At 41.6% G+C, this 24,704-nt stretch overlaps 1 protein-coding gene across 4 annotated transcripts in view; it reads left to right on the top strand.

Annotated features, from left to right (window-relative positions):
* The window catches only part of ADAM9 (ADAM metallopeptidase domain 9), a 73,847-nt gene extending 50,132 nt beyond the window's left edge, over window positions 1–23,715 (top strand). Inside the window, exons 11-24 of one of the 4 annotated variants that reach the window (XM_054997735.1) lie at window positions 788–921; window positions 1,435–1,606; window positions 2,247–2,339; window positions 4,013–4,208; window positions 5,377–5,482; window positions 6,700–6,883; window positions 7,087–7,167; window positions 8,771–8,876; window positions 10,260–10,463; window positions 13,792–13,927; window positions 16,149–16,248; window positions 17,465–17,586; window positions 20,159–20,211; window positions 21,270–21,355. In XM_054997735.1, the coding sequence (XP_054853710.1) occupies window positions 788–921; window positions 1,435–1,606; window positions 2,247–2,339; window positions 4,013–4,208; window positions 5,377–5,482; window positions 6,700–6,883; window positions 7,087–7,167; window positions 8,771–8,876; window positions 10,260–10,463; window positions 13,792–13,927; window positions 16,149–16,248; window positions 17,465–17,586; window positions 20,159–20,174 (1,650 nt within the window). In that variant the 3' untranslated portion in view covers window positions 20,175–20,211; window positions 21,270–21,355. Of the gene's footprint in view, window positions 1–787; window positions 922–1,434; window positions 1,607–2,246; window positions 2,340–4,012; window positions 4,209–5,376; window positions 5,483–6,699; window positions 6,884–7,086; window positions 7,168–8,770; window positions 8,877–10,259; window positions 10,464–13,791; window positions 13,928–16,148; window positions 16,249–17,464; window positions 17,587–20,158; window positions 20,212–21,269 lie in introns of all 4 variants that reach the window. The other 3 variants (XM_054997734.1, XM_054997736.1, XM_054997737.1) reach the window with 3 other exon arrangements.
* The last annotated feature ends 989 nt before the right edge of the window (window positions 23,716–24,704 follow it).

A 24,704-nucleotide genomic window follows, 5' to 3' on the forward strand; every position in this document is an offset into this window, starting at 1 on the left:
TAACAAGCTTAAGGTTGTCTTATTTCAGAATAAGCGTTTCAAAGGGATAATCCAGCACAGAAGTGTAGAGTTTGAATTCATATGTAGGTTCGACTCTTTTGCGCTTGGTCTCAACAGGGACAGAGAATAGTTAGCTCTGTTCAAGTAGTTATCCTTCCGTATAGGCTTTCAGATACTGTCCATCTTACTTAGCCAGTTCCTCAGTAATTTGGAGGTGAGCCGTACTCATCCTGATGGATCTGTTTATTCTTTTGCTTTAATCTGTTGCTTTAATCTGTGCTTTGCACTTTTACAGAGCATGCCTGTGTCTTGGAATGCTAGGCCGTCTGGCCTCCCTTTATAAGAGCATCTCTTCTCCTCTGCTGTGCTTCTTCTGTTTGTACCCATCTTTCTATTAGTGTGGCCTGTGCCAAGAAAGCTCAGGGCACAATAGTCTTTAATCGTAGTGTCACAAGGTTCTAGAAGACACTTGGTTGTCTTTGAATGACAGGCTCTTGACTTTACCCTGAAAATAAATCCATCCTTAGGATTAAACTACATGATATTTTTTGATGAGTTGGATCCAGGTTTCCTGGACCCACCTTGCTTTCCCTACTGTCACAGAGTCCCTAGAAGTTTAGTAGGGCTTGGGATGCTGACACACAGGGAGGAGGTTCAAGCTGAAACAGCAGGGTGGAGAATAATTCATGGGCAACCCGGGCCCAGCTCATCAAAAATGTAATAGTTTGGCCCTTAGTTAGCTTACTGTTATACTCTTTTGCTTGCTTGTTTTCACTTTACCTTTCAGTTTGGACAAATGAGTGTACAGATGTTTGCTTCTATTGTTGCTCATGAACTTGGCCATAACCTGGGAATGAACCACGATGATGAAAGAGCCTGTACCTGTGAAACGAAGAACTGCATTATGAACTCCGGAGCATCGTAAGTAATGTTTGTCTCTGATCCTGGAGGGCTTTTGGGTAGCAGAATATAACTCTAGTCCATTGGGGAGAGAGTGATAAGCTATGCAAAATCTAGGAATTCACTAGCTATGACAGTTTCTTGTAGAGGCTGCTTGCATGTTTTTGAAACATGGTTGTGCAGGCTTGAATCTGACCGGTTTTGAGATCAGATCTTATACAAAAGAATTGCATAGAATCCATGCTTATTCACTATAATCTGTGGGTTTCTTTGGACATGTTTTCCAAAATGCTACCATATTTTATGGGCATACCTATGTTATGCACTTTAATGGGTGTAATAGTAATTCTCTCTCCCTTGGGAACTGCAATTGTGTGATGGACTCCAAGAGGATCTTTTCTAGAATCCTCAGCACACTATATTACAAGGTTCACTGGGACAGAAGAAGCCGTGGTGACATAACCTCCAATATGGATGTGCTTTAATGGTTGATTGTGCCTAGGGTTAGAATTGTCTTTATGTTCTGTGTTGTAGAGGGTCCATGAACTTCAGCAGCTGCAGTGCAGAAGACTTTGAAAAGCTAACTTTGAACAAAGGTGGAAGTTGCCTCCTTAATATTCCTAGGCCAGAAGAAACTTATAGTCCCCCATATTGTGGCAACAAGTTAGTAGATGCTGGAGAGGACTGTGATTGTGGATCACCAGAGGTTAGTAATGGGGGTTGCAAAGAAACAACATTTACTGGTTTATTGATTGAAGTCTGACATTTTGAGGAAAGAGAAATGGCCCTCAAAGAACTCAGTCTGCCAGGATGTTCTCTGGCCTTTCTCACTGAAATGAATGGGAGCATCATTGTGCCCTTACATAGCTCCCTTCTAGTGGGGCTTGTGCAGGAGAACTTCTTGGTGGATCATGTGCAAAATGTCTATCCCATTTACTGAAATGTTCTAATGGATTTTTTTAACTGCTGTTTTGTATGTTGCTAGCAGACCTGGTAATACTTTTCTAGAGAAGCAGGGAAACTGCCTTAGACATGGTTTACATAAACTGGTTTCCTGATCTACTTCAAACCATGGTTTCATGTCCTGGTTTGTGGCTGTTTTTAACAACAGATCAGCAGTGCAATTTTAAACAGAGTTACACCCTTCTAAGCCCATTGACATCAGTAGACTCAGAAGGATATGACTCTGCTCAGGATGGCTAAGTGTTGTGTCTGTTTTAGCACTGGTTTGAGATGAGTTTCAGTTAATACATTCAGCACAGAACTTGCAGTTGCAGATGGTATTGAAAACTGCTGAGAATGACTTCCTTTTTCTTCTATGTTTTTTGTCCTCTTACCTTTTGAAGGAATGTAAATCTGATCCTTGCTGTGAAGCAGGAACCTGTAAACTGCGTTCAGGAGCTGACTGTGCTTATGGAGACTGCTGCCTGAACTGTCATGTAAGACCTTCCTCTCTTCAATTATTGTATGAAAATGCTAAGACAAGGGGGACATTATCCTGGGATTTAAGGCTGTAAGGTGTGGTAAAGATTTTTGATCTGCATTAAAGTCACTGTGATGTAGTGTCTAGTATGCTGGACTAAGCCCAGGGAAGTCTTGAGTTCAGATCCACTCTCTGGGTGACCTTAAGTCAGTTACTCTCTCTCTGCACCTGACTTACCTCACAGTTGTTGAGAGGATAAAAAGTATGCTGCCTGGAGCTCCTTGGAGGAAAGAGTGGGATAAGAATTATGACAGGCTGTAATCTTAAAGCATGGTTACTTAAAAAAAACCTTGCTGAAATAAACAGCTTTTGTTCTTCCCTGAAGTGTGGTGTAGTGGTTAGAGTGTCAGATGAAGACCAGGAGTCTCAAGTTCGAACCCTACTCCAACATAGAAGCTCACTGAGAGACCTCAGGCCAGTTATTCTCTTGAATCTACCACACTGGGTTGTTACCATGTAGAAAATGAAGGAGGGGAAAACAATGTTGTAAGCTGTTTCAGGGTCCCCGCTGGGGAGAAAAGCAGGGTGGAAATAAATTAAATTAATAATTAAAATAGGTGGAACATGGCTGATCTGTGATCGGCTTTCCCACCTTTTAAAAACTTTACAGTAAGTACCTTGATTGAAATCACTTCCCTAAAGTTGCTATTAGGTTTGTTGTGGAGAAAAATACAGGCAGTGTACCAAAACAAAAGATGTTGACCTTTGTCAGACTACTAGTCTATCTAGCTAAGTATTTTTTCCTCTAGGGGAAAGTGGCTCTGTCCTCTAACAGAAGATACCAGGGACTGAACCTGGGATCTTCAGTGTACAAATAAAGTGTTCTGCCACTGACCAGTGTTACTGTCCAGGAAAAGTTTTACCACCTAATTCTGCTTACAGTATACACTCTATACCGTATACACCCTTCAGACTTATTATTGTATGTTTTATATCTTGTTCATCATACATTGGAAGGGTATTTTACACAGGAAGAACAAGGGCATTGCAAAGGGGCTGGATGAACATGGATCAGTAATAAGGAGTGAAGTTTGAAGTTTTGGTTGCTTGCTATAGAAGTGGCAGCTGCTGCAGCAGATTTGGTTTTAATTATCACTGTTACTGTTGTTGTTTGTCTATTAAAACCATTCATAAGTATATTTAAGAGAGACATCACACTTCTTTAAAAAGCAGGCAAAAATGATCCCAAGTAAGAAATCAACCAATTATTTACAGCATCCACATTTTAACATACTTTTTTGGGAAAACTCACCAGCTAGTATGCTCTCTATAATGTATACTACAGAAGCACATCAATCCATCCAAACAGTTTTAATAAAAATTTATTTTTTGTAGAATATCCCTGGTTTGAATCTTGCTTATCATAAACTCACTGCCTTAGGCAAGCTAGTCTCTCTCAGCTTTAGCCTCCACGTCTCATGGTTAGATTAGGTGAATAACATTATTATCTTGTAGGGTTGCTGTAAAAGTTACAACAAATTAAACATATGAATGCCAAGGGTTTGTTTGGATTGTTGTGGAGTGATATTGGATAATTGAGCACGTTTTGCTGGATCTTTTGGGGTTTATTTCTACAATGGATATGAGTGGCAACTGATGATGGTCCCTGTGTTTTTGGTCCCTCTCTAGTACCTTTCCCAAGGCACTGTGTGCCGAGAGAGTGCCAATGAGTGTGACCTCCCTGAGTACTGTAATGGGACATCACCGTTCTGTCCACAAGATACCACCATTCAGAATGGGCACCCATGCCACAACAATGAAGCTTATTGCTACAATGGGATGTGCCAGTATTACGATGCACAGTGCAAGGCCATCTTTGGCTCAAGTAAGAATGATGGTTGTCTATAGTTTTATTATGGTTCGGTGAAAACACAAATGTTTTGACTTTGGATTGTTTCTCCACAAGGAAAGGCTAGCAGATGTTGTCAAGGGATTTTATAATAAGACAAAAATGTATAAGTTAACTCTCTCAGCTTCCCCTAAAGAATCCTGGAAATTGTAGTTTGGGGAGTATGTAGAGAAGACTCCATTAGAGATCCTTCAACTCCTTGATTCAGTTATAGTTCGTAGGGTTCTTGAAGATACCAATTTTAGTGCTGAATTAGCAATTTCCATTGTATATTTTGCTTGTGTTAGAATCCCCAGAGATTAGCAGTCCTAAGAATGTTCCACTTACCTGCAATTAGCTTGTTGGTAAGTTTGGCATGTTTTGGTGCTTAAGGCAGAAAATCTAAACATCACACTAATCTTTTTACTAATTAACACAGAGCAGGTTTCAGTTCCAGCACTGCTCATGTCTTGCTGACCCTTTGTCTCCCACACTTCTGTCCTTAATCTATCTGAAATTCAGCACTAAAAGAAGCTGCCTTTCCATACACCATGGGAAGGTCACCTCTGGTTCAGATGTAGCTTTTGGCCCTGATTAAGAGAGATGCAGAAGCTAAGGGAACTCATGCACACAGGTGTGTGTGTGAAGCAAAAGGGTTTTATTGCTCTTGTTTAAATTGGAACCCTTGAGTCACCCATTTTTTCAGATAACAGTGGCATAAGCCACCCCTGCTTACTCACTTAGTTTATGTTGCTACAGTACTGTAGAGCAGGGGGGCCCAACTTTGCTAAGCCCGTGGGCAATTTTGGAATTCTAAGACGTTGTGAGTGCCACCACAAAATGACTTCTGTGGAAGGCAGGACCAATCACAAAATGACTGCCATGGGGGCAATTCCAAAATGTTGGGAGACTTCAGGCCAAGAGTCATGCTATGATGGGGGCAGATATTTCTGAGTGGGTGTTCCCTGCTGACCCAAAGGTCTTCTGAAGTACCTCTTGCTGTAATGAGGTAGAGGAAAGCCAGGACTGGCTCTTTGAGGAAGAAGCTGGTGGGCACCAGGAAACACATGACAGGCACCACGGCACCCATGTAGTCCATGCTGTGGATCGCTGCATTAGAGTACCAAACTCATATGCCAAATGGTTTTCCAAATTTGTTTTGCAGAGGCAAAGGCTGCCCCAGAGGTTTGCTTTTCAGAAGTGAATTCCAAAGGCGACAGATTTGGAAACTGTGGTTATCATGGATATGAGTACAAGAAGTGCTCAAGCCGGTAGGTTGATGTAACAAGGGAATCCAACAAGGGAATATTCAACTGAAGAGTGTATAAAGGTAGATGTCCAAGAGTCAAATAAGGAAGTGGGGCGCATACTGTAAGCTCCACCAGAGTTCAGAGAACAGCTGCCTTTGTTTAATCACAAGTTTCCCCCAGTCATTTATAAACCAGTAAGAGGGTGGGTGGGGTTATCATTTTTTGCATGAAAACTTGCATGCGGGTGAGGGGAGGAGAACTTGCCCTCATTTATATTTCCTGCAGTCCATCAGTCCAAACACTTTCCCTCTTGACTTAGCTGTGATACTAGGACAAAATCATGCGCTTTGATTGAAAAGATGAGACACCCTGTCCTGTATCTCATTTTATTCAGGAACAGGCCAGAACCTTGTATAAGCAAAATGTGGGTGCCTCAGACCAACAATAGCTTGACCTGCAGAACAACAGGAGATGGGCAGGTTGCTGCAGAAACATTCAGCCAAGAGAAACACCATTAGTGTTTCTCTTGGCTGAACAGCCAGTGCAGTTTTAAGAAACATGAAGAGCCTTGTTGGATGAGATCAAAGGTCTGTTTAGGCCAGCAACGTAGTTCACACAGCAGTCCATTGGCTCTAGAAGAGCTACAAACAGGTTACAGAGGCCAAAGAATCCTCCTGTTGTTGCCCCCACCCAAGCAAATGGTATTCAGTTTGCACCATGGAATGGGGAGTAATGATAGTTTATTTGTTTTTGATTCACATGGTTTTGAAATCAACTGATATTTGTTTTTACTTACTGCTGTTTTAGTGCTGCTGATATTTGCTTTAGCTTTTACTGTAGCTTGCTTTAGTTTTTAGGTGGTCTAGTTGGTTTCTGTATTTGATTAGGTTGTTATATGGGCTATTCTGTTGAGAACTGCCTTGGCACTTGTGACAAAGAGCGTACCACCTGCCTCTAACAGTGGCCATGCCATTTAGTTTCTTCGCATTTGTTGTAGGTAATAAATAACAAGGCAAAGTCTCATTCTGTGAATAAGGCTCACATGTCTTTCCCTTTTTGTTTGAGGATCATAGCATTCTTGCTGGTGGCGTAGATAAATCCATACTCACATTATGCAAACAACAATTGTATTGCACATTTGATACCTGATTCCAGGATTACTATCTGGAAGTATAACTTTCTATAATCCATGGATCATGCCAGAGATTGTAACAGTAATTTAAAATATCATGCCACAGGAACGCCATGTGTGGGAAGCTGCAGTGTGAGAATGTGAAAACTCTCCCAGTCTTTGGGATTGAGCCTGCTATTATTCAATCTACCATCAAAGGCAGCGTCTGTTGGGGAGTGGACTTCCAGCTGGGGTCAGATGTACCAGATCCAGGGATGGTGAATGAAGGCACAAAATGTGCCCCTGGAAAGGTAAACCAGGAGATTTCTGTATGTGTAAACTCTGTTGCACTCTGCAACATTGTGTGGCCTATTCAACAAAACCAGAATTTTGATTTTCATCCCCACCAGTTCAACCTTTTAGGAACAAAAGTTTAGTTGAATGGTTAATTGATGTTAAAAGCTTGCAGCTCCAGTCATCATGAATCTCGGATTTTGTGTGTTTATTTTTGCAGATATGTAAGCACTTCGAGTGTGTAGATGTAGCTGTTCTGAATTATGACTGTGATGTACATAGTAAATGCAATGGACATGGGGTAAGTAAAATAAAAACCACGTACAAGTGTATACTTTCACCTGGGATGTAACACTGAGGCTTGTTTTGTCCAGCAGTTCATAATAGCTGACGTACAGGCCAGAAGAATCACCCTTCATTTCCCAGTTCCTGACTTTTTGTTGTGGCTAAGCTGTCTTAGAATGTTCACAGACATTTTACGTGCCAGGAGAATGAGACAAGTTGCTTAGAATGTTCACAAGTGGACTTCTCTGAGAAAAGTGACTGGTCAGTTTGGCTGGGACTACCGCTTCACACTGGCTTTATGGAGAGGAGGAACTGTGTTGGTGAAACATGGAGGTTCAAAGCCAAACTTCATCTTATACAGAAGTTCCCTATTGGGAACTCAGGAACAATGCACAAGGAGAGGATGCCTAGCCCTGCCCACCTCCACGGTGCCATTTTCTTAACTGAAATGACCCTGGAGGAATAATGTTTCCTATGTTGAAGAAACATATGTATATCTTTATCAGTTCAAACAAGAGTTCTCAACAAAGCAAATAGAACCCCTGGGGTAATTTCAGCTCACAAAAATGGTGTGGTATGTGTGTGTGTGTTGGGGGGAGACTTAAACAACCTCTCCCTGTGTGCCATGGTCCCAATCCAGAGCAGGCCCTCACGTACCTTAGGATTGATTTCCAAGTGGAGAGTTCATAGAGCATGTCTGACTGAAAGTCCACCCCTCCTTGTGGTACATCTCGACACACTATAAGGATTGTGTAATGTAGCTAAGCTGTAAGTGTTCCCAAGAAGTAGACAAGGGGTCCAGAGCCAGAGTAGCCAAAGAAAGTGGAGTGAGTGAATTAGAAGGAAGAGTAGGTGAAGTGGACCTGAGGAAAAGATAGGCAGAGAAAGAGAAGTCTATATTATTGTTACAAAGCAGTGGAGGGAGAATGAAGCTTGTTGAGCCATGAAAAATTCTGAGCAGGGTAATTTTTCTATGGCAGCTCCCTGTCCAACAGAAATTAAATAGGTGAGGCTTTCTCATCCATGATGGGAAAAGCTGCACAGTTTCTATTTTTGCCCATCATGCAGGTGCTAAACTCACAGAAATTCTGCCAGAAACAAACAGTTGGGGGTAGTCTTCTCGCCTTTTCCATAGAAAAATATATCACTAGACATTTTTGTCAGCTAAAGCTGTCCACATATGTTCTTTGTGGCACTTGGGGAATGTGATGTTTTTCCTCCTAGTTTTGCAAAAACAGCACTTGGGGTGGCAATGGAAGAACGTTCTGGAATATGATAACTGTCCATTGACAGTCTGGAGATCACAGGTGAGCAGAGATGGGAAGTTTGCCACATGTTGAAGAAACTGAGGAGCCAGTTTAGAGGTAGAAGTGCTGCAAGACCAGGTGAAACTGGATTGGCTTCTTGTGATACCTGACTCCAGCTGGCAGTTGTAATACCAGCCTCTGAACCATCTGCAGTGCTGGCACTGAAAACCAACAGGGAGTAGGCTAGCAGTTCTTTCACAAGGTGCTGTGGTAGAGAAAAGAGTAAGTCTCCCAGATTCCACTGATCTTCCCTGATATAATATCCTTGGTGCTTTACAAAATTAGGTTAATAATTTTTTTTTATACAAACAGGTGTGCAATAGTAATAAGAACTGCCACTGTCATCCAGGATGGGCCCCACCTTACTGTGACTCCAAGGGCTATGGCGGCAGTCTGGACAGCGGTCCTCCCTATAATGGTAAGTAACTGAAGAGAAATCTGCAGTGCATCTCATCCTCTGCCAGTTGATGGCATGTGGAGGAGTTGCAGGTGCAGGACTTAGCTGCTCCCAAGTAGCTAAGTCCAGGTTGGCTGACAAGGTGGTGGCTGACTCTGTCTTTTAGGTTTCACTTTCCAAGGGGAGAGGAGCTTGGGTTTTCATTTACCCGCCTTTGGAAACTTCTGGCCGCTGGACTTTAGGATGGGGTGGAAGGTGAACCTTGCAAATTCTAGAGCTTGTTCTCTTGGATCAGTTTCTTTAAGAACAACTGTATCCCATTTCCAAATGTGTGCATTTCTTCAAAATGTGCATCCCAACTTGATCTTGAAAGTCAGACTGGCGTACAGCAGTTTTTAAAAAGTCAGAATTAGAAAGCATATAAATATATAGTTACAAAGACATTTTTAAATCAGTCTGGTGAATAAGTCCAGAAACTGCCTCTCTAAAATGATACTAATCCATAGACATTTTTACTAGTTTTCCCATTTACACATGCCTGAGGCAGTAGTTTGGGGAAATGAAGACTTGAAAAGGGTGGAAGGTTTCTCTGTCTGGTCACCTAGAACCATTCTTTACTTGCCACAGGCAACTAGACAAGTAACTGCTTGTAAGCCCATGCAACTTGCTTGTCTGGAGAAAAATATTTTGCATCATTGCTGAAAGATTCAAAGTAAAACTTAAGCCAATAGAAGATAGCACTTTTTGGGGCGAATGCAGTATGAACTTTAGAATTTGAAAAGGCTAGTCTATTGGTATTTTACATTTGATTAAGTTAAGTGCATACTAGTCCTTTCTAGTGCATACTAGTCCTTTAGAAATCCTTTCTAAAATTCCTCCTGATTGACAGTTTCTTGTTTAAAAAACTGTCATATTTTCCAACTCTCCTCTTACCCCCATACTCACAACAAAGAATTTATCAAATAAGCAGGAAGGCCCAAATGACAAAGAAAAGGTAAAAAGAGAGAGAGGAGGAAAAAAATAAGAAATATGAAGAGAGAGAGAGAGAGAGGGATATGAAGAGAGAGAGGAATAAAGAAAAACAGATAATACAGCCTGTTTTTCATGCGTTTTCATTCCACAACATTTCCCCATATTTCTTTATATCTCTCCTGCACACTTTGAGTTTTTATATGCTGCTTCTTTCTTGGCTGTGGTTCTTTAAGTGAAGGCAATTACTCGTGGGATCTCTTTAAAACAAAGCCCAAAGACACACATTGCTTGAATAACAAGCAACTTCTTGCAAGTTGTGTACACCTGCTGTGTCACAGAGGTGCAACTGGTGATGGAGAGCTTAGGGTCTTATTTCTAGTCTCTGGTGATACTGTAACATCACCACTTAATATATTTATTATTTGAGTACAGAGTCTGCGCTGCATTTTGCACTAAATGCAAACAATAAGGCAAACCCTTCCCCAAAGACCTTACGTTATCGAAGATCGTACCAGAATCAACAAAAGACAGAGAATACATATCCTCAACAGCAGACAGAGAATACATATCCTCAACAGAATACATATCCTCCACAGCACATAGATGATTCATATTCGGGATATGAATATGGCCAAGGTTGGTGACTATTTACAGTGTTTTTAAAGTCACGCTATGGATAAGTCTCTCCTGGAGAAGGCATTAGATTGATGGGCTACTTTGCTGGGGGATTTTAACAAATCTTGTATAGTACACCCTACCTTCAGTAGTGATGCTAGAAAGATTCAGTGCAATTCCATATTCAGATAGACTCTGTAACTGTGGCAGCAACAAAATTGACTCTGTAGATCATATGGTCTTCGATTTTAAGAGATTTTCAGAATTAAGAGCTGAATTGATCTCCCCACTATTTAATCAGAACTCTCTTTCTCCAGAAGCAAAATCATCCTGGCTACTCAGAGACAATGACAAACAAACTACTCTGTGTGTGGTGAAATTCTGGCGGCTGTTGTTAAGTTACATGATAACTAACTTTTTGGTTCTCCTCCTGTGGAACGAGGGTTGCTGTTTATCAGGGCTTTTTTTTCAGCCAGAACGCCCTGGAACGATGTTCTGGCACCTCTTAAAAATACCCATGTGACTGGTGGGCATTTTTAAGGAGTATTTTTTAAATGGCCTCTTTTGGCCATTTTGGGCCTGGATCGGGCTGCTACAGGGCAAGGGAGTTCCCCCACCGAGTAGCGGCCCATTCCAGGCTGACTTGGACCCAATCCAAGCTGTTTCAGGCACATTTAGGCCATTTTGGGCCCATTTAGGGCCTGAAATGGCCAGGATTGGGCCCGAAACGGCCAGGATCGGGCTACTGCCAGGCGGGGGAGAGTTCCCTCACCCAGTAGCGGCTCATTCCAGGCTGACTTGGGCCCAATCCAGGCTGTTTCAGGCCCATTTTGGCCATTTGGGGCCCGAAATGGCCACGATCAGGCTGCTGCTGGGCAGGGGAGCGTTCCAGGCTGATTCAGGCCCAATTCGGGCCTGATCCGAGCTGTTTTGGGCCCGTTTTGGCTCAATTTTGGCCTGAAATGGCTTGGATCCAGCAGCTGCCAGGCGGGGGAGCACTCCCCATGTTGCAACAGCCCATTCCGGGCCGATTCACTCCTGATCTGGGCCAAATCAGCCCCCCTTGGAGCACACAAGTGCTTCCGGGGTGGCCACAGTCTTGTGATGACGTCACTTCCCAGAAGTGGCATCATTGTGCAGTCCTGGAAGCCTTTCCTTGAATTGTACCAAATTTTCCATCCCCCCTGTTAAGATCTGTCTCTCGTGTCCTGCTCTCCATGCCCTTACCTGCGGAGGTGAGGTGGGTGGCAACTAGAGACACAATTGTCCATGCTAGCACCACGCTTATGGAACTAACTCCCCCTTGAGGCTTACCTGGCCACCTACATCACTTTTTTAGGCACCTGCCCCAAATGCTTTTCTTTACACAGGCTTTTTAATTAAGGAGGTGATCTTTTAAAATAGTATTTTAGTTTGTTTTTAACCTGGAGAGTCTCAAAAGTCATTTCAAGATGCTCAAACATTTGTTTTTATTGTCTTGCTGGGGTTTTTTTAATGCTGGGTTTTAATTTATAATGTTTAATGATTGAAATACATTTTATCTTAGTAAACCTTATAATAAACCAGTAACAATACTTGGCATTTATTTATATACATTACCTTCTTGTAATCTATCTATCTATCCATCCATCCATCCACCTTCTAGGATAGACCAGTATTATTATCCCCATGTTGCCATGTGTGTGTGGTTTTGTGTGTGTGCATGCTGAGAGGGAGTAGTTTGCCTGAGGCCACTTACCACATTCGTAGCAGAGACCAGATTTGAACCAGGTATCTCCCAGGTTACAGCTAATGCTGTTAGCTACTCCACTATGCCAGCTCTTTGTAAGATAAGATGGTGTTATTGTCCCTGTGTAGAGAGAGAGAATGACTTACCCAAGGCTATTTGATTGAGTTCATGGCAGAGGAGCAATTTGAAGACTTGTTCGCTGACAGCAGCTTTCTTCCCTGTCGAACAAATTGCTCATCCTTTTGACTCAAGTGACCACAAAAGAGATCTAACATTAGTGCTTCCTGGAATCATAAAAGGGGATGTGACAGGACACAGTCTGGTGTGTGTATTTATGTGCCCTTTGTGTGGGAAGAATGCAACAAGAAACCAATGGCTACTACAGATAACCGCAGAGAGCCTTTTAGCCTTCACATAGGCAGTACTGCATGTCTGTGCCTCTATTGCAGTATCTGAGTCCTTCTTTTTTAATCTCTGATGGGAATAGGGAGGAAAAGTAGGCGACAAACAGCTGAACAAGGGCTCCCCACTGATGTCCAAAGCAGCTCTCAGATGTAATAGCTGCTACAGGCAGTTAAAAGCTGTTTTATGACTGGTCAGTTTCACAGACTCCTCTGTCACCCAGTCCTTTCTTCAATGAACTGACTGAGGCTTTAGACCTTGATTCTAAGCTGTAGCTAATAATGATTAGTATTTATGTAACAATTTCAGTTTTTAAAGTGGTTCACATATATCATCTTGTTGTAATTCTTACCACGTATCTTTTAGGTGGGCCAGTATTATCACACCCATTTTAAAGAGAACAGCTATCCTGAGGCAACGTAGTAAATTTATTACAAAGGAGAGATCAGAACCAGTGACTTCCTAGAGCAGAGTTTAGTCTCTCCACTATACCAGCAACTAGCTTAGGATGTAGCAAAAACCCCACTGTCATCTCTGACTTCAGCTATCAAGCAGTGCAACAAGGGACCCTGGACCCTCCCCTGCAAAGCACTGCCATGGCCATTGTGTAGGATCCAAGGCTCATTGAATAGCTCAGATAGTAGCATGTGTCTGGGTTCAACCCCACCAGATGTCTAGAATTAAATGATCTCTGACAGCAGATTCTAGGAAAGACCCTCTCTGCTTGAGAGTCTGGAGACCTGCTGGCCAGTTGGAGTAGACAGTACTGAGCTAAATTGATCTGAGTATAAAGCAGCTTCATGTGCTCATTGTGTAACAAACAGCCTTGGGTTTGGTCCAAGCACACAGAGAAGAACTGTGCCACTGGTAGAACCAGCCCAACTCTGCTTGCTACTCCCTCATTGTAGGTAGAACCAGCCCAACTCTGCTTGCTACTCCCTCATTGTAGGGGCTTACAGGATCATGCTGTCATTGGATTCTGAGCGGGTCCATCCTTGCCAGGAACCCTCATAATGGTGCTGCCTGTATCCTCTGGTCGGCTGGAAGCCGCTCAGCCAGTGTTGTTGTGCAGGAGTTGTCTACGAAAATGAGCCAGCCTATTGTGTGCTACCGCAACTCCATTTCTGTTCCCCTTGTCACATGGACTTGAGAAAGCTATGCAGGTGCAAGTTTTGTTGAATCTTAATTGAAGCTGCTCCTGATCTTTTTTCTCCTCAGGAATGGACAACACAACCAAAAATTGGTTGCTGGCTTTCTTCTTCGTGGTCGTTCCCATATTGCTAGTTTTGCTATTCTGTCACTTAACAAAAGATAGTTGGGTACATTCCTTATTGCCGCTGGTAGATCACTGTAGGTAAGTGTGCTCTGATTTTGATTTGATTTGTTCAATTTCTAGCCCACTCTCCCTGCAAGCAGGCTCAGGGTGGGTGCCTACATGTCCCCCTCCTCGCCTGTAATTCTTAATTACACTTAGTGTTTGTATAACACGCTCAAGTGTTCAAAGCACTCATATACATTATTGTGTTGTTGCCCTTACAAAAATCTTGTAAGGTAGGTGACTATTATTATTATCACTCCCATATTGCAGATTAAGGGCCTGGGGCTGAGAGAGGATGGTTTGGCTAACGCTTCATAAGTGATGGCAAGATTTCAACTGGGGACTCTTTAATTTATAACTCTCAGCACCATCCTAAGCAGAGCAACACACTTCTAAGCCAACTGAAATCAATGGTCTTAGAAGGAGGCAACTTTATTTAGGATTTCATTGTCAGACTCTTAAGCCATATGCTAAGACCAACTCTCCAGCACTTTCTCTTTATAGTATAATAATAATAATAATAATAATAATAATAATAATAATAATAATAATAATATCCCACCCTCCCCACAAGCAGGCTCAGGGCGGGTTACAACAGAAGATAAAATCACAATAAATTAACACAGCTTTCTAATAAAACACCTGCTCACCGTATAAAAACCATATAACATCTAACAGAAGTGGAGGTGCGGCTTAACCATGTGTGGTCACTCATATATAGGGGGTAGATGGTCAATACCCCCTACATAGAGGAGACCAGGAGAGAGGCTCATTTGGCGGAAACCCTGATGGCTTCAACCATACGCCTGGCGGAACATCTCGGTCTTACAGGCCTACCTGAAGGAGACAAAATCTTGGCGAGCCCGGGTGTCCTAAGCAGAGTTATACTTTCCTACATCCATTAATTTCAATGAACTTAGAAGGGTGTAACTTTGCTTAGGATTGCACTATGTGTTAACAAAAATTACTTTTCAGAAAACAAAGCTTTTGAACAGAATTACAGGTACCATGGGCAATGCTATTTATATTTGAATTTTCTATAATTGTCTTTCATGGAATTCAGAGAATCTGATACCCTCAAAAGAATCAGCTTAGCACTAACCACTCAATTTAAAGGGCCATATTTGATCTCTGACCATTGTGCAAGAATACTGGAGTGTACATGAATCCCTTTCCTGAGGGTATTTGCAGACAGCAGCAGCTGAAAGATGTTGCTTGTATCTTCTTCAAAAGCCCAGTGCATGGGTAGTAACCCTCCTTTTCCTGAATTCTCTGTACATGCTCCAGAACTAGGAGGAGGCTCAGTGGTAAGCACAAATAATGGCTTTGCTAATAAGCCAAACTAAAATCTGTAAACCCATGCAAAAGTGGAGGATGTGCCTAGGAAAGTCTGTTTCTGTGCATTCATTGCCCTTTCTGGATCATGGCAAGTGTGTGAAGGTTTAGTAATCAGAGCAACAATCCCCTTTTCCAGTAAACGCTTGATTTTTGGATACAGAATAAAAATATCTGTGAAATAGTTATGTGCAACTATATTTGATTTTGTCTTACTGTGAGCATAGAAATTAAATGTTGTCATATGTTTTGACATAAAGCAGACCTTAACCAGCATATATTCATATGTAGTCTACTTCAATGCTGTCCAAATATTGTGCACAAATAATTTGCAGTACATTTTGTACGCATTTGCTTGTTTGCCTAAACCTGCTTGATTTGCTTGTTTGAATCTGAGTTTGGTATTTTTTTTTCATGAATTTTTTTTTCATGAAATGGAGAAACAATACAGGTGAGGGTTTGATAATAAAGTATGATTAAGGATTCTGAAACAAATGGATGAATGCATAGTATGCACCCTTCTCCCCCACCATATTTCCAAACATACCTTTACTCCCATCTTAAGGGTTGAATACCTTGGCTGATTCCACACACGTTGGATAATGCACTTCCAATCCTCTTTATAGATCATTTGGAACGGATTTTTTTGTGTGCGGAACAAAAAATCCACCTCAAATGATTGATAAAGTGCATTGAAAGTGCATTATCCAATGTGTGCGAAATCAGCCCTTGTTACAAAAATAAAATCCATGATTTTCAGGAAGTCATAGTTCTCAGATTCTGAATGGGAATCCTGCCATGGAAAGAACTGCAGATAAGCTGCCTTAGTTGTAAGAGAAATACTTTATTCTAGTTGCTTTCAACTTTTGAAAGGATTTGCCAATGTGATTTTAATATATATATTTTATCTCTGTTCATTGAGATGTTGGGGTGGACCAGTGGAGGTCACAAGTCCGGACCCTGTACATACAGAATTTCCACCAAGTGTGCCACATTCTACAAGACATCCATCAGGTCAAATGGTAGGAGATAGTAGAATATGACCTTGGCATGTGATTATTAAAAGAGCTGGGGGAGGGGGCAGCTCAATCACAGTGAATGGGAACAGCACAAACAGAATTCCATGTATGACAAATGGACACCTCTATAAATGACATGTCTGTCTCCACCAGTTACTGGGAATTTTAGCTTGGTGAGAGAGCTGAGAATTTTCTCTTGGAGATCCTCGGCTCCCTCACAGAACTACAATTCCCAGTCTTCTCTATGGGACCTGTTAAACCAGTTTAACGGTGCAATCCTAAGTGGAATTTAAGTCCAGCAGTACCTTTAAGACTAACCAACTTCATTGAGGCATAAGCTTTCGAGAATCACAGTTCTCTTCATCAGATGCAATTGCTGAAGAGATGAAGAGAATTGTGATTCTCGAAAGCTTATGCCTCAGTAAAGTTGGTTAGTCTTAAAGGTGCTAGTGGATTTTTTACTATTTTGCAACTACAGACTAACATAGCTAACTCCTCTGTATCCTAAGCCCATTGAAATCAATGGGCTTAGACTGGAGTAACTCTCCTTAAGTTTGTGATGTAAGTTGGTGCCATAGATAAGAATAATCTACTTTTTAGAAAAAAATGGGTTAGAGTATATGAACACTCGAAGCAACCTTATACTGTGACAAACCATTCGTTCATCCAACCTATTACTGCCCAAGTTGACTGGTAGCAGCTCTCTGGGGTCTCAGGCAAGGAAGGGTCTTTCCAGTCATCTGTTATCTCCTCCTTTAACTGGAATTGCCAGCTGGAACCTTCTGCATGAAAACGTTTGGAAGCCACAGTGTGCATTGGCAACATAGACAGTGGTTTGATTTTCACACGTGACCTAATGTCACATTCTAGGCCCTAGTCAAAATGTGACAGTTTGAACAGCTTTAGTTTATTCCTATATTTGAGATCAATAAGTGATTTTATTCCAAGGCAAGGAGGGGGGATGGGGCTAGATTTGCAGTGGAGAGGTTTTACAACTTTTAAAAAACTCCAGAGGTATGTGAACAGACAACTGGAGAGGATCAGCTCATGGCCAGAGGTGAGGGTGGGGAGATGTGAGAAATTTCAAGGTCTAAAAATGATAAATGATATGGGTGAATGGAGGAGGGATATGACAATGTGTCTGATGAGTGCCATCAACTTATGACATTAAGGGAGCCGTCTTTTATGAATCATGTTAATAATAATGGTTTCCTCACAGAAATTGCAACCAAGTAGATACCCAGTGACATCACACACAATTATTCACCAGCCTAATTATGAATCTGATGGTTACACTTCTTCTTCTCTGCAGCCCATGGAACAGCACACTGTACCACAAAGGTTAGTATAATGCAAAATGGAGAAAGACTTTGGCTGCAATTTACACATGAAAGTCAATGTGGTGCAACAGTACAAGCATTATACTTGGGTTCAGATCCCCATGAAGCTCAGTTGGTGATCTTGGAACTGCCAGTGTCTTTCAGGGTTGTGAGGATAAAGTGGAATAGCCATAAGTATGCCACCCTGAGCTCATTGAAAGATTAAATTGTGGTTATAATAAGTATATTTGTACACACATATGTATAAAATATATAATGTGAGTATGTTCCAGAGAATGGTTTGTTGGCACACAGTTCTGCAACCTTAGCAAAGCTATGCAGTTCTAGGTTCAGTCGGTTCCAGGACAGAAAATTGCCTGAGAATCCCATTTACATTCTATGTACATAGAAGAAAGGTGGGATATAGAAGTAAAAAACAAAAGGCAAGCATAACACATCAAGTTTATAAAATGTGTGATCTACCAAGATGAATGCAAACCACCATCCCTGGTTAGTGGTCTTCCACATACTTGACAGCTTGCTCTGTTTCTGCAATGCTACCCAAGCAGTAAAAGTTGAACATTTATTGGACCCTTTGGTGAAACGGGGCCTCTTCCTTCTTTTTTGTCTTAACTGGTAGACCCTGTTCTGCCTATCCCTCCCTTGCCTAGCCTAGCACCTGGAGGAGCCGTCTCACTTTCCTGTCTCCGGGTAGTTGCTGCCACCACTGTCCCTCTATGGGGTCATGGTTAGGCAGGACAGCCTCCTAACCTCCCTCCTTTGCTAGTGAGCCCAAGCGGTTGGGGGACTATGTGGAACAGAAGATCTTTCTTCCTTCATAAATTCCAAAAAGTCATTTATTTAACTTCTAACTATACACAGGCAAATATACAGTGAACGGAAGGAATTATACAACCTAAAAAGAAACCCCTACTCTATCTCCCTCATGCCCTAATTCGATGTTGTGTAGGGCAGGCCCGATACTTTGGTACCTGGGGTTACATTAGATCTACATCTCCCCTCAGAGCCATCTCTCCCTCAACTCCAGCCACCAACTGTCAACTCCAACTCCCCTCCACCAACTGACTCGCTCTCCTTCCATTCAAATGCCACTCCAGAACTGGCCCCTCCCCTCTGCAGCCCATAAAAAGTTAACTCCACCAACAGAATGGCATTTCTCCACAGACCCTATATATGGCTTAAGGGCTATTCAGGTTTTTCAGTACGTTTACAAGATGAAGAGACTCAAGGACTTGCAGAAGAAGAGAAATTCCATTTCCCCACCTGTCCCTGCTTCCCTTACTCTGGAGACTGTTCTGGTTCCCTTCCCCTTGCTAGCTCTGTTTCCCCCATGCTTTCCCTTTGATTCCTATTCCTTGCTGCTACCTCCCTCCAGCTATACCTTTTCCGCCTCTCCAGCTCCACCTATTCCTTTTCCTTTGCACTGTTGCTGATTCACCCCAGTTTCCTGTCACCTACCCAGTCTTCCTGCATGCTCTCTTTCCTTCCCTGTCCTTCTAGTATGGCAAGTTGGAGTGGAATGAGAGGCATGTGAACATGGGAGGGGAGCTGGGGTTGGATGTAACCTTGGCTACTTCTGGTGGCCAATGCCCCACTATGTTTTTGTACAGCATCTTGGGTTGTTACAACAACTCAAGATGCTGCCTCCCCTTTTGCAATGTTTGAACATGTGAGAAAATAATTCAGTTTTACTTCTAAGAAAAAGACACACATTTTAATGGTCATGAGAGGCCAAGAAACTTCATACTTTAACATTACATATCTGACTCTGAACCTAGCCTATAGAATGAGGATTGAAACATCCACACACCAAGTACAGGCTGAGGCAATTTTTATACAAATTTGGGACAGCACCCAGGTTTGCACAGAAATCCAAAACTGAAAAAAAGGTTGATGGGAACTTTTAAAAGGTAACTTATAGGAGGAAAAAACATGATCTTGCAATGCTGTGACACAAGATCTTGGCTGGTATTTTAAGAGTTGATTAGCAATCTCATAAACAGTCAAAGCTAGTAGCAGGAGCTGGAAGGTACCACTCTAGGAGGAAGAGGCTCTGTGATGGTAGAGGTGAGAAGCTGGTGGAGATGGTGACAGACGAACCACCAGGTAAGCCAGGCAGGTGAAGGAGGAGGTGGTGTTGTGAGTGGGAAAGCAGGCAGGCTGGGCAGTGACTGGAGAAGCAGCAGGGAAGGAAGGTGGCAGTGATAGGGTTGCCAGCCTTCAGGTGGTGGCTAGAAATTGCCTGGAATTACAACTGATCTCCAGGTGACACAGACCAGTTCTCCTGGAGAAAATGGCTGGTTTGGAGGGTGGACTCTATGGCATTATATCCCCCTGAGGCCCCTCCCCTCCCCCCACCTCTCAAGGCTCCACCCCCCCCCCAATCTAGGAATTTTCCAACCTGAACCTGACAACCCTAGGTAGCAGTGGGGAGGGGTGCAACAGATGCAATTGTCATGTGAGCCTGATGGGAGAAGTGGAAGGGGTGTGTGTATCCTTTATTCAATTTCTTGGGCACCCTTCTTTATTGTTTTGAGGCTATTTTTAAATGTATGTATCTATTTCTGTTCTAGTTTACAACTAAAATAGGGTATGAAAAAGAAGAAAAAGGCCATATTTTCTAACAGTGAGTGGTAGTTATTTATAAGCTAACTCTAATTGCTTACTTCATCTCATATGGATCTTGTACTTATTACAGAACGCATTCAGCAATATTATGAGATGGTGGCGGTAGTGATAAGAGCCTATGTCAATTGTTGGCAAAGCCTAGCAGGGGGCCTGTTGTCAACCAGAGCCTTGTGCTGCTACTCCTCTAAGCTTTTACTGTCAGCTATCAACTTGCTTGCCTTTTCTTAATAGGCACACTGTGGGAGGTAGTTTAAACAGGGGCCATTGAGGAAAGCTTGTCCTCAGATGGAACCAGCACTGGTGGCGGCGGTGGCAGTGGTATGGTGGCAGTGGAGAAGAGAAACTAGGGCACTGACATTTTGTGTTCAGAAAACCAAGGAAGAATCTACATAGCCACAATTAAATAATATGATTTAAAAGCTAGGAGAATGCTGTCTTAGCTGTATCAGGAAAATTTAATTGTTTATGTAATATCTTTGTTATATCTAGCTGTTCAAAATGAATCTCGCCAGCTGCAGCCGTTGAAATAACAGCCTATGCACTAAACTAAATTTTTTCAGTACTTTAAAAAATATAAAGTATTTCAGCCTTGCTTCTGGTAACATTGGTACTAGCAAGGTGGCTTTCAGTGTCTAAAACAGCAATGTAAGTTGGTGCCCTAGTGTTCATGCATGTCCATTTACATGCATGATTGTCTACTATAGTCAAGATCCATTTACATCCCACTTAAGGATCTACCTTCTTTGGAAACTTTGGAAAAAGACATGAAATCCCTGAAGCCACAATTCTTGTGCATACATGTTTGAAGTAGCAATTTTTTTAAAAGGCATTCTCAACCTCTTCGCGGAAGGAAAAACAGGCATAATAGGTTTACCAGAGATGGATACCAGAAAATATGGACTGTCCTTGGTAAATAAAGAGTAATTGGAGATTATGCAATATACATATTTATTTAAATATAACTGATTAATCATTTAAAGGCAGATGATTAATCAATGGAAATGTTTTAAAGGAGTGACACTTTGATAGTAAAATGACTGTCCATCTTTCTTGCAGGCCACCACCCCCAGTGCTGAAGAAGACACCTCAGGAACACTTCTACCCTTCTCGGCCAGCACCATTGCCACCTATATAACTTTCAGTTCATCTTCGTTCTTCTGTGCCTCCACACATGGGGACTGCGCAGGCGCAGGCCAGCCGCCGGAGAATTTTCTAGAGCTTCCAAGGCTCCGAAAAAAATGAAATGCAAAACCAAGGAATGTAAACTTATCAAGCAAATACCTCTACCAAAGCTGCAGAAACTGAAACCAACATGCCTGTGAAGACTGTGAAAATTGCAGTGGGTTGGACCTCTTGATAGTGGATCAGACTGAAAATTGTTGGGTGGAACTCTCCCCCATTTATGATTAAATTTAATCATAGAATGCTCAGTATATGATCTCCCCCAACTTCACTATCTGTTCACAAAAAATAACAATTTGGTTTAAAAGGGGCACATTATTAGAGCTACAATTTTGAAATAGATAACTACATTTAATCCAAATTTTCTTGGGTTGCAAAGCTCTGGAACAAACAGTTCTGCAATTCTGAAGCAGAAGCTGGCTGTGGGCAGTGCTGATTCCTTGGTCCTCATTATGCCACCAAGGTACCTACCCTACTCCAGAGAGGTTTTGCACTTAGGAAAACGGTTTCCTTTTTTAAACTGATTAATTTGAACATATAAAAACAACGGGCAGTCCAACTGAAGCATAGGGAGGAGTCACAAGACTGATGTTGGAACCAGCATTTGATTCGTTGATATGCAGGTTATTCAGATTGCAAACCTGGGAGGAAGCCAGGTTTGTACTGTAACTGAGGGACCTGCTATGGTTTCTCTTTTAATGTAACATCTGTCTTTCCCTGTAGAGTCCAGCATTAAAAATTGTAAATCAAAGTGGGCCAATACATTCTCAAAGACAACATATAGTTATTCAAATATTTCTGTTTTGTGTGGACCAGACTTCGGTTTTATGTGCACATGGCTAAAAGGCACATGTTGAAGTGCTAAGAAAAGTTAGTCTGCTTCTCAAAAGAAGAGGAAATGTGTTGTTAATGAGAGTGCACAGGTTTTAATGGTGTGTGAGACAATGTACATCTTTATGTATAGTATTAACATGTTTTTTTTAAAACAGACCTTTTAAACTGTATGCTGGCTGACACTAAACTGTAGATGATAAATGATGTTAGGGAAGTTTAACTTAATGTTTTTGTTAACAAATAGAAGTACAACAAATTCTAATTTACTACTAATGGTTTATCAGAATTAAGGTACGAGAAAGTCACCTTCTTTAAGTCTAGGTTGGGGGTGAGGTAGGCTCACAAGGCAGTTGATTTTGGCTCTTATGAACTTGCTAGAATCCTAAGCATTCTAGCTTTAAATTAGAAACTATCCCTCATGATTGCAGAGGAATGCTTGAAAATGTGATGATAACCAGTGCAAAAGAACTGGAAATGAGAGAACAAGTAAAAAGAAGCACAAATTCATTGCAAGTTAGTTCCCATGACTTTGGTGGCTGTGTATCAAGATTTTTTCCCAGGGCTGTGTTTGACTTTTCGGTTTTGAAGATAGCAGCCCCAGACTGAGACTGCTGTAGAGCTGTCATGTGTCTCTCAACTACAGTTTGGCATTGATCAAGTTCACAAAAATGCTATGCAAATGATGCTAATACCATGCAGCTAAAGTATGCAAATCAGAGGCAATCTTACAGCTTACCATACATTTCCCATGTGGCCTTCAGCAGTCCATGCCAAGATAACCAGATAATAAAGTTAACTTTTAAAATACCTTACAGTAAATGTGTGATGTGGATATAACAGCTGCTGACTGGGCAAATTAACCTGATGGTTAGTATGTACAGCCTCTGGCTATCCACCTTCTCTAACTCTGCACACTTACTGTAATATATTTAGTATGAGAGCATCAGCATTGGTGCAAAATCCACTTTCGTGTAATGCCTTTCAAAATGTTATGAGCACTTTAACCTCTAGCAGCCTGCTGAAGAATCCAGCATACGTATCTTTTGAAAAATTGCTTTTTTGTGTCAGTCAGGATGTTTACATTGGCTAAATCTTTTTGGATTGAATTGCATCAATCTTTGCACCACTGATTAAGCCAGATTTTTAAATTATATCTGCTAAAAAGATTTCTGTTAGACCAGGAAGGGTAGATTAATATTTGCTGAGGTGATGGGATATCCTGGTAGCTATTCTTAGATGGTATATTATTTGTTCGTAATGGGTAAAGACGGTTAAGAAAGACTCGTCTGCTGCACTAGCTTCACTGAGTGAAAAATACTTACTAAATTATGTTAAGACATCCCCATTTAGCAATTGCAGTTCAGTATAAAATAATTTGGTAAATTTCTCCATAATTTTTGCCAAAAAGTCTTTAAAGGTGTTTGTATACATTCATATATATATATATATATGTCTGCATTTGCAATAATAAAATACTTGAACTATTGTACCAGAATCCTACTGCTGTTCACTTCAAATCATTATAGAAACTCACATCTCCCTATGGTTCCTGGTGATATGGATCATTCATCTCTGTCCATTCTTGTTTCCACTTTGCCACAGTCTCCTTCTTTTGGTCTCCTCTTCATTATTCTGGAACACTCCCTTTCCCAAGATCTGTACTTTTTCTTCCCCAGAGATCCTTAGCCTTTAAACCATTACTGCCCACCAAGTATGAAACATTATCATCAAATGCTTCCTAAGCCAAAAGTTTTTAAAAAGGAAATAAAAACAGCCCTCCAGACAAGATAGCTATATTTGTAGAGATGTATTTATGGTAAATGCAGATGATACACAGATCTTTGGCATACATTCAAAAAGACTCTTGTGCCTAGTGACCATTAGCCAATTCCTTAATATTAAGTCCTGTTTCTCATTTAATCTCTTTTTTTTAATGGCCATGGGGAGAAACCAAGGATCCATGACTTTCATCCTCAGGTAGGGTGAGCAGTAGAAAACAACTCTCCTCCACTGCCTCTCAGAAGCTGTTGCAAAGGGGGAGAAGGTGCTGCCTAAAATCCCAATCCCCCCCCCATCCCAAGATTTGTAAATTGCTCAATATGGCCCCTGTTAAAGATCACTCAGGCCCTCTCCAGGATGCAAGCAGTTCAGCCAATGACAGAGGGAAACTCTTAGGTTTGGACCATTCAACCAACAGCCATTAACTATTCTTAAAACCAATCTCTGCCACAGGCTTCATCATTATCATATAGTCCTTAGCACATTAAAACTGCTTCCTTTCCCAAAATTAGCACTCTTATTAGCAATTAGTGTGAGACATGCTGCAGGAAAGACATGCTCCTATTTCCTCATCAATTTTATCTGCATAGAACACATGGAAGGAAGATGTGTATGCCAAAGTGCATGATGAAAAAATACAATCAAACTGCAGTTGGCCAAGGAAGGGGCCCTTGAACATATGAAGCTGTCATACTG

Source organism: Eublepharis macularius, chromosome 14, assembly GCF_028583425.1.
Source record: "Eublepharis macularius isolate TG4126 chromosome 14, MPM_Emac_v1.0, whole genome shotgun sequence".
Classification (NCBI taxonomy): domain Eukaryota; kingdom Metazoa; phylum Chordata; class Lepidosauria; order Squamata; family Eublepharidae; genus Eublepharis; species Eublepharis macularius.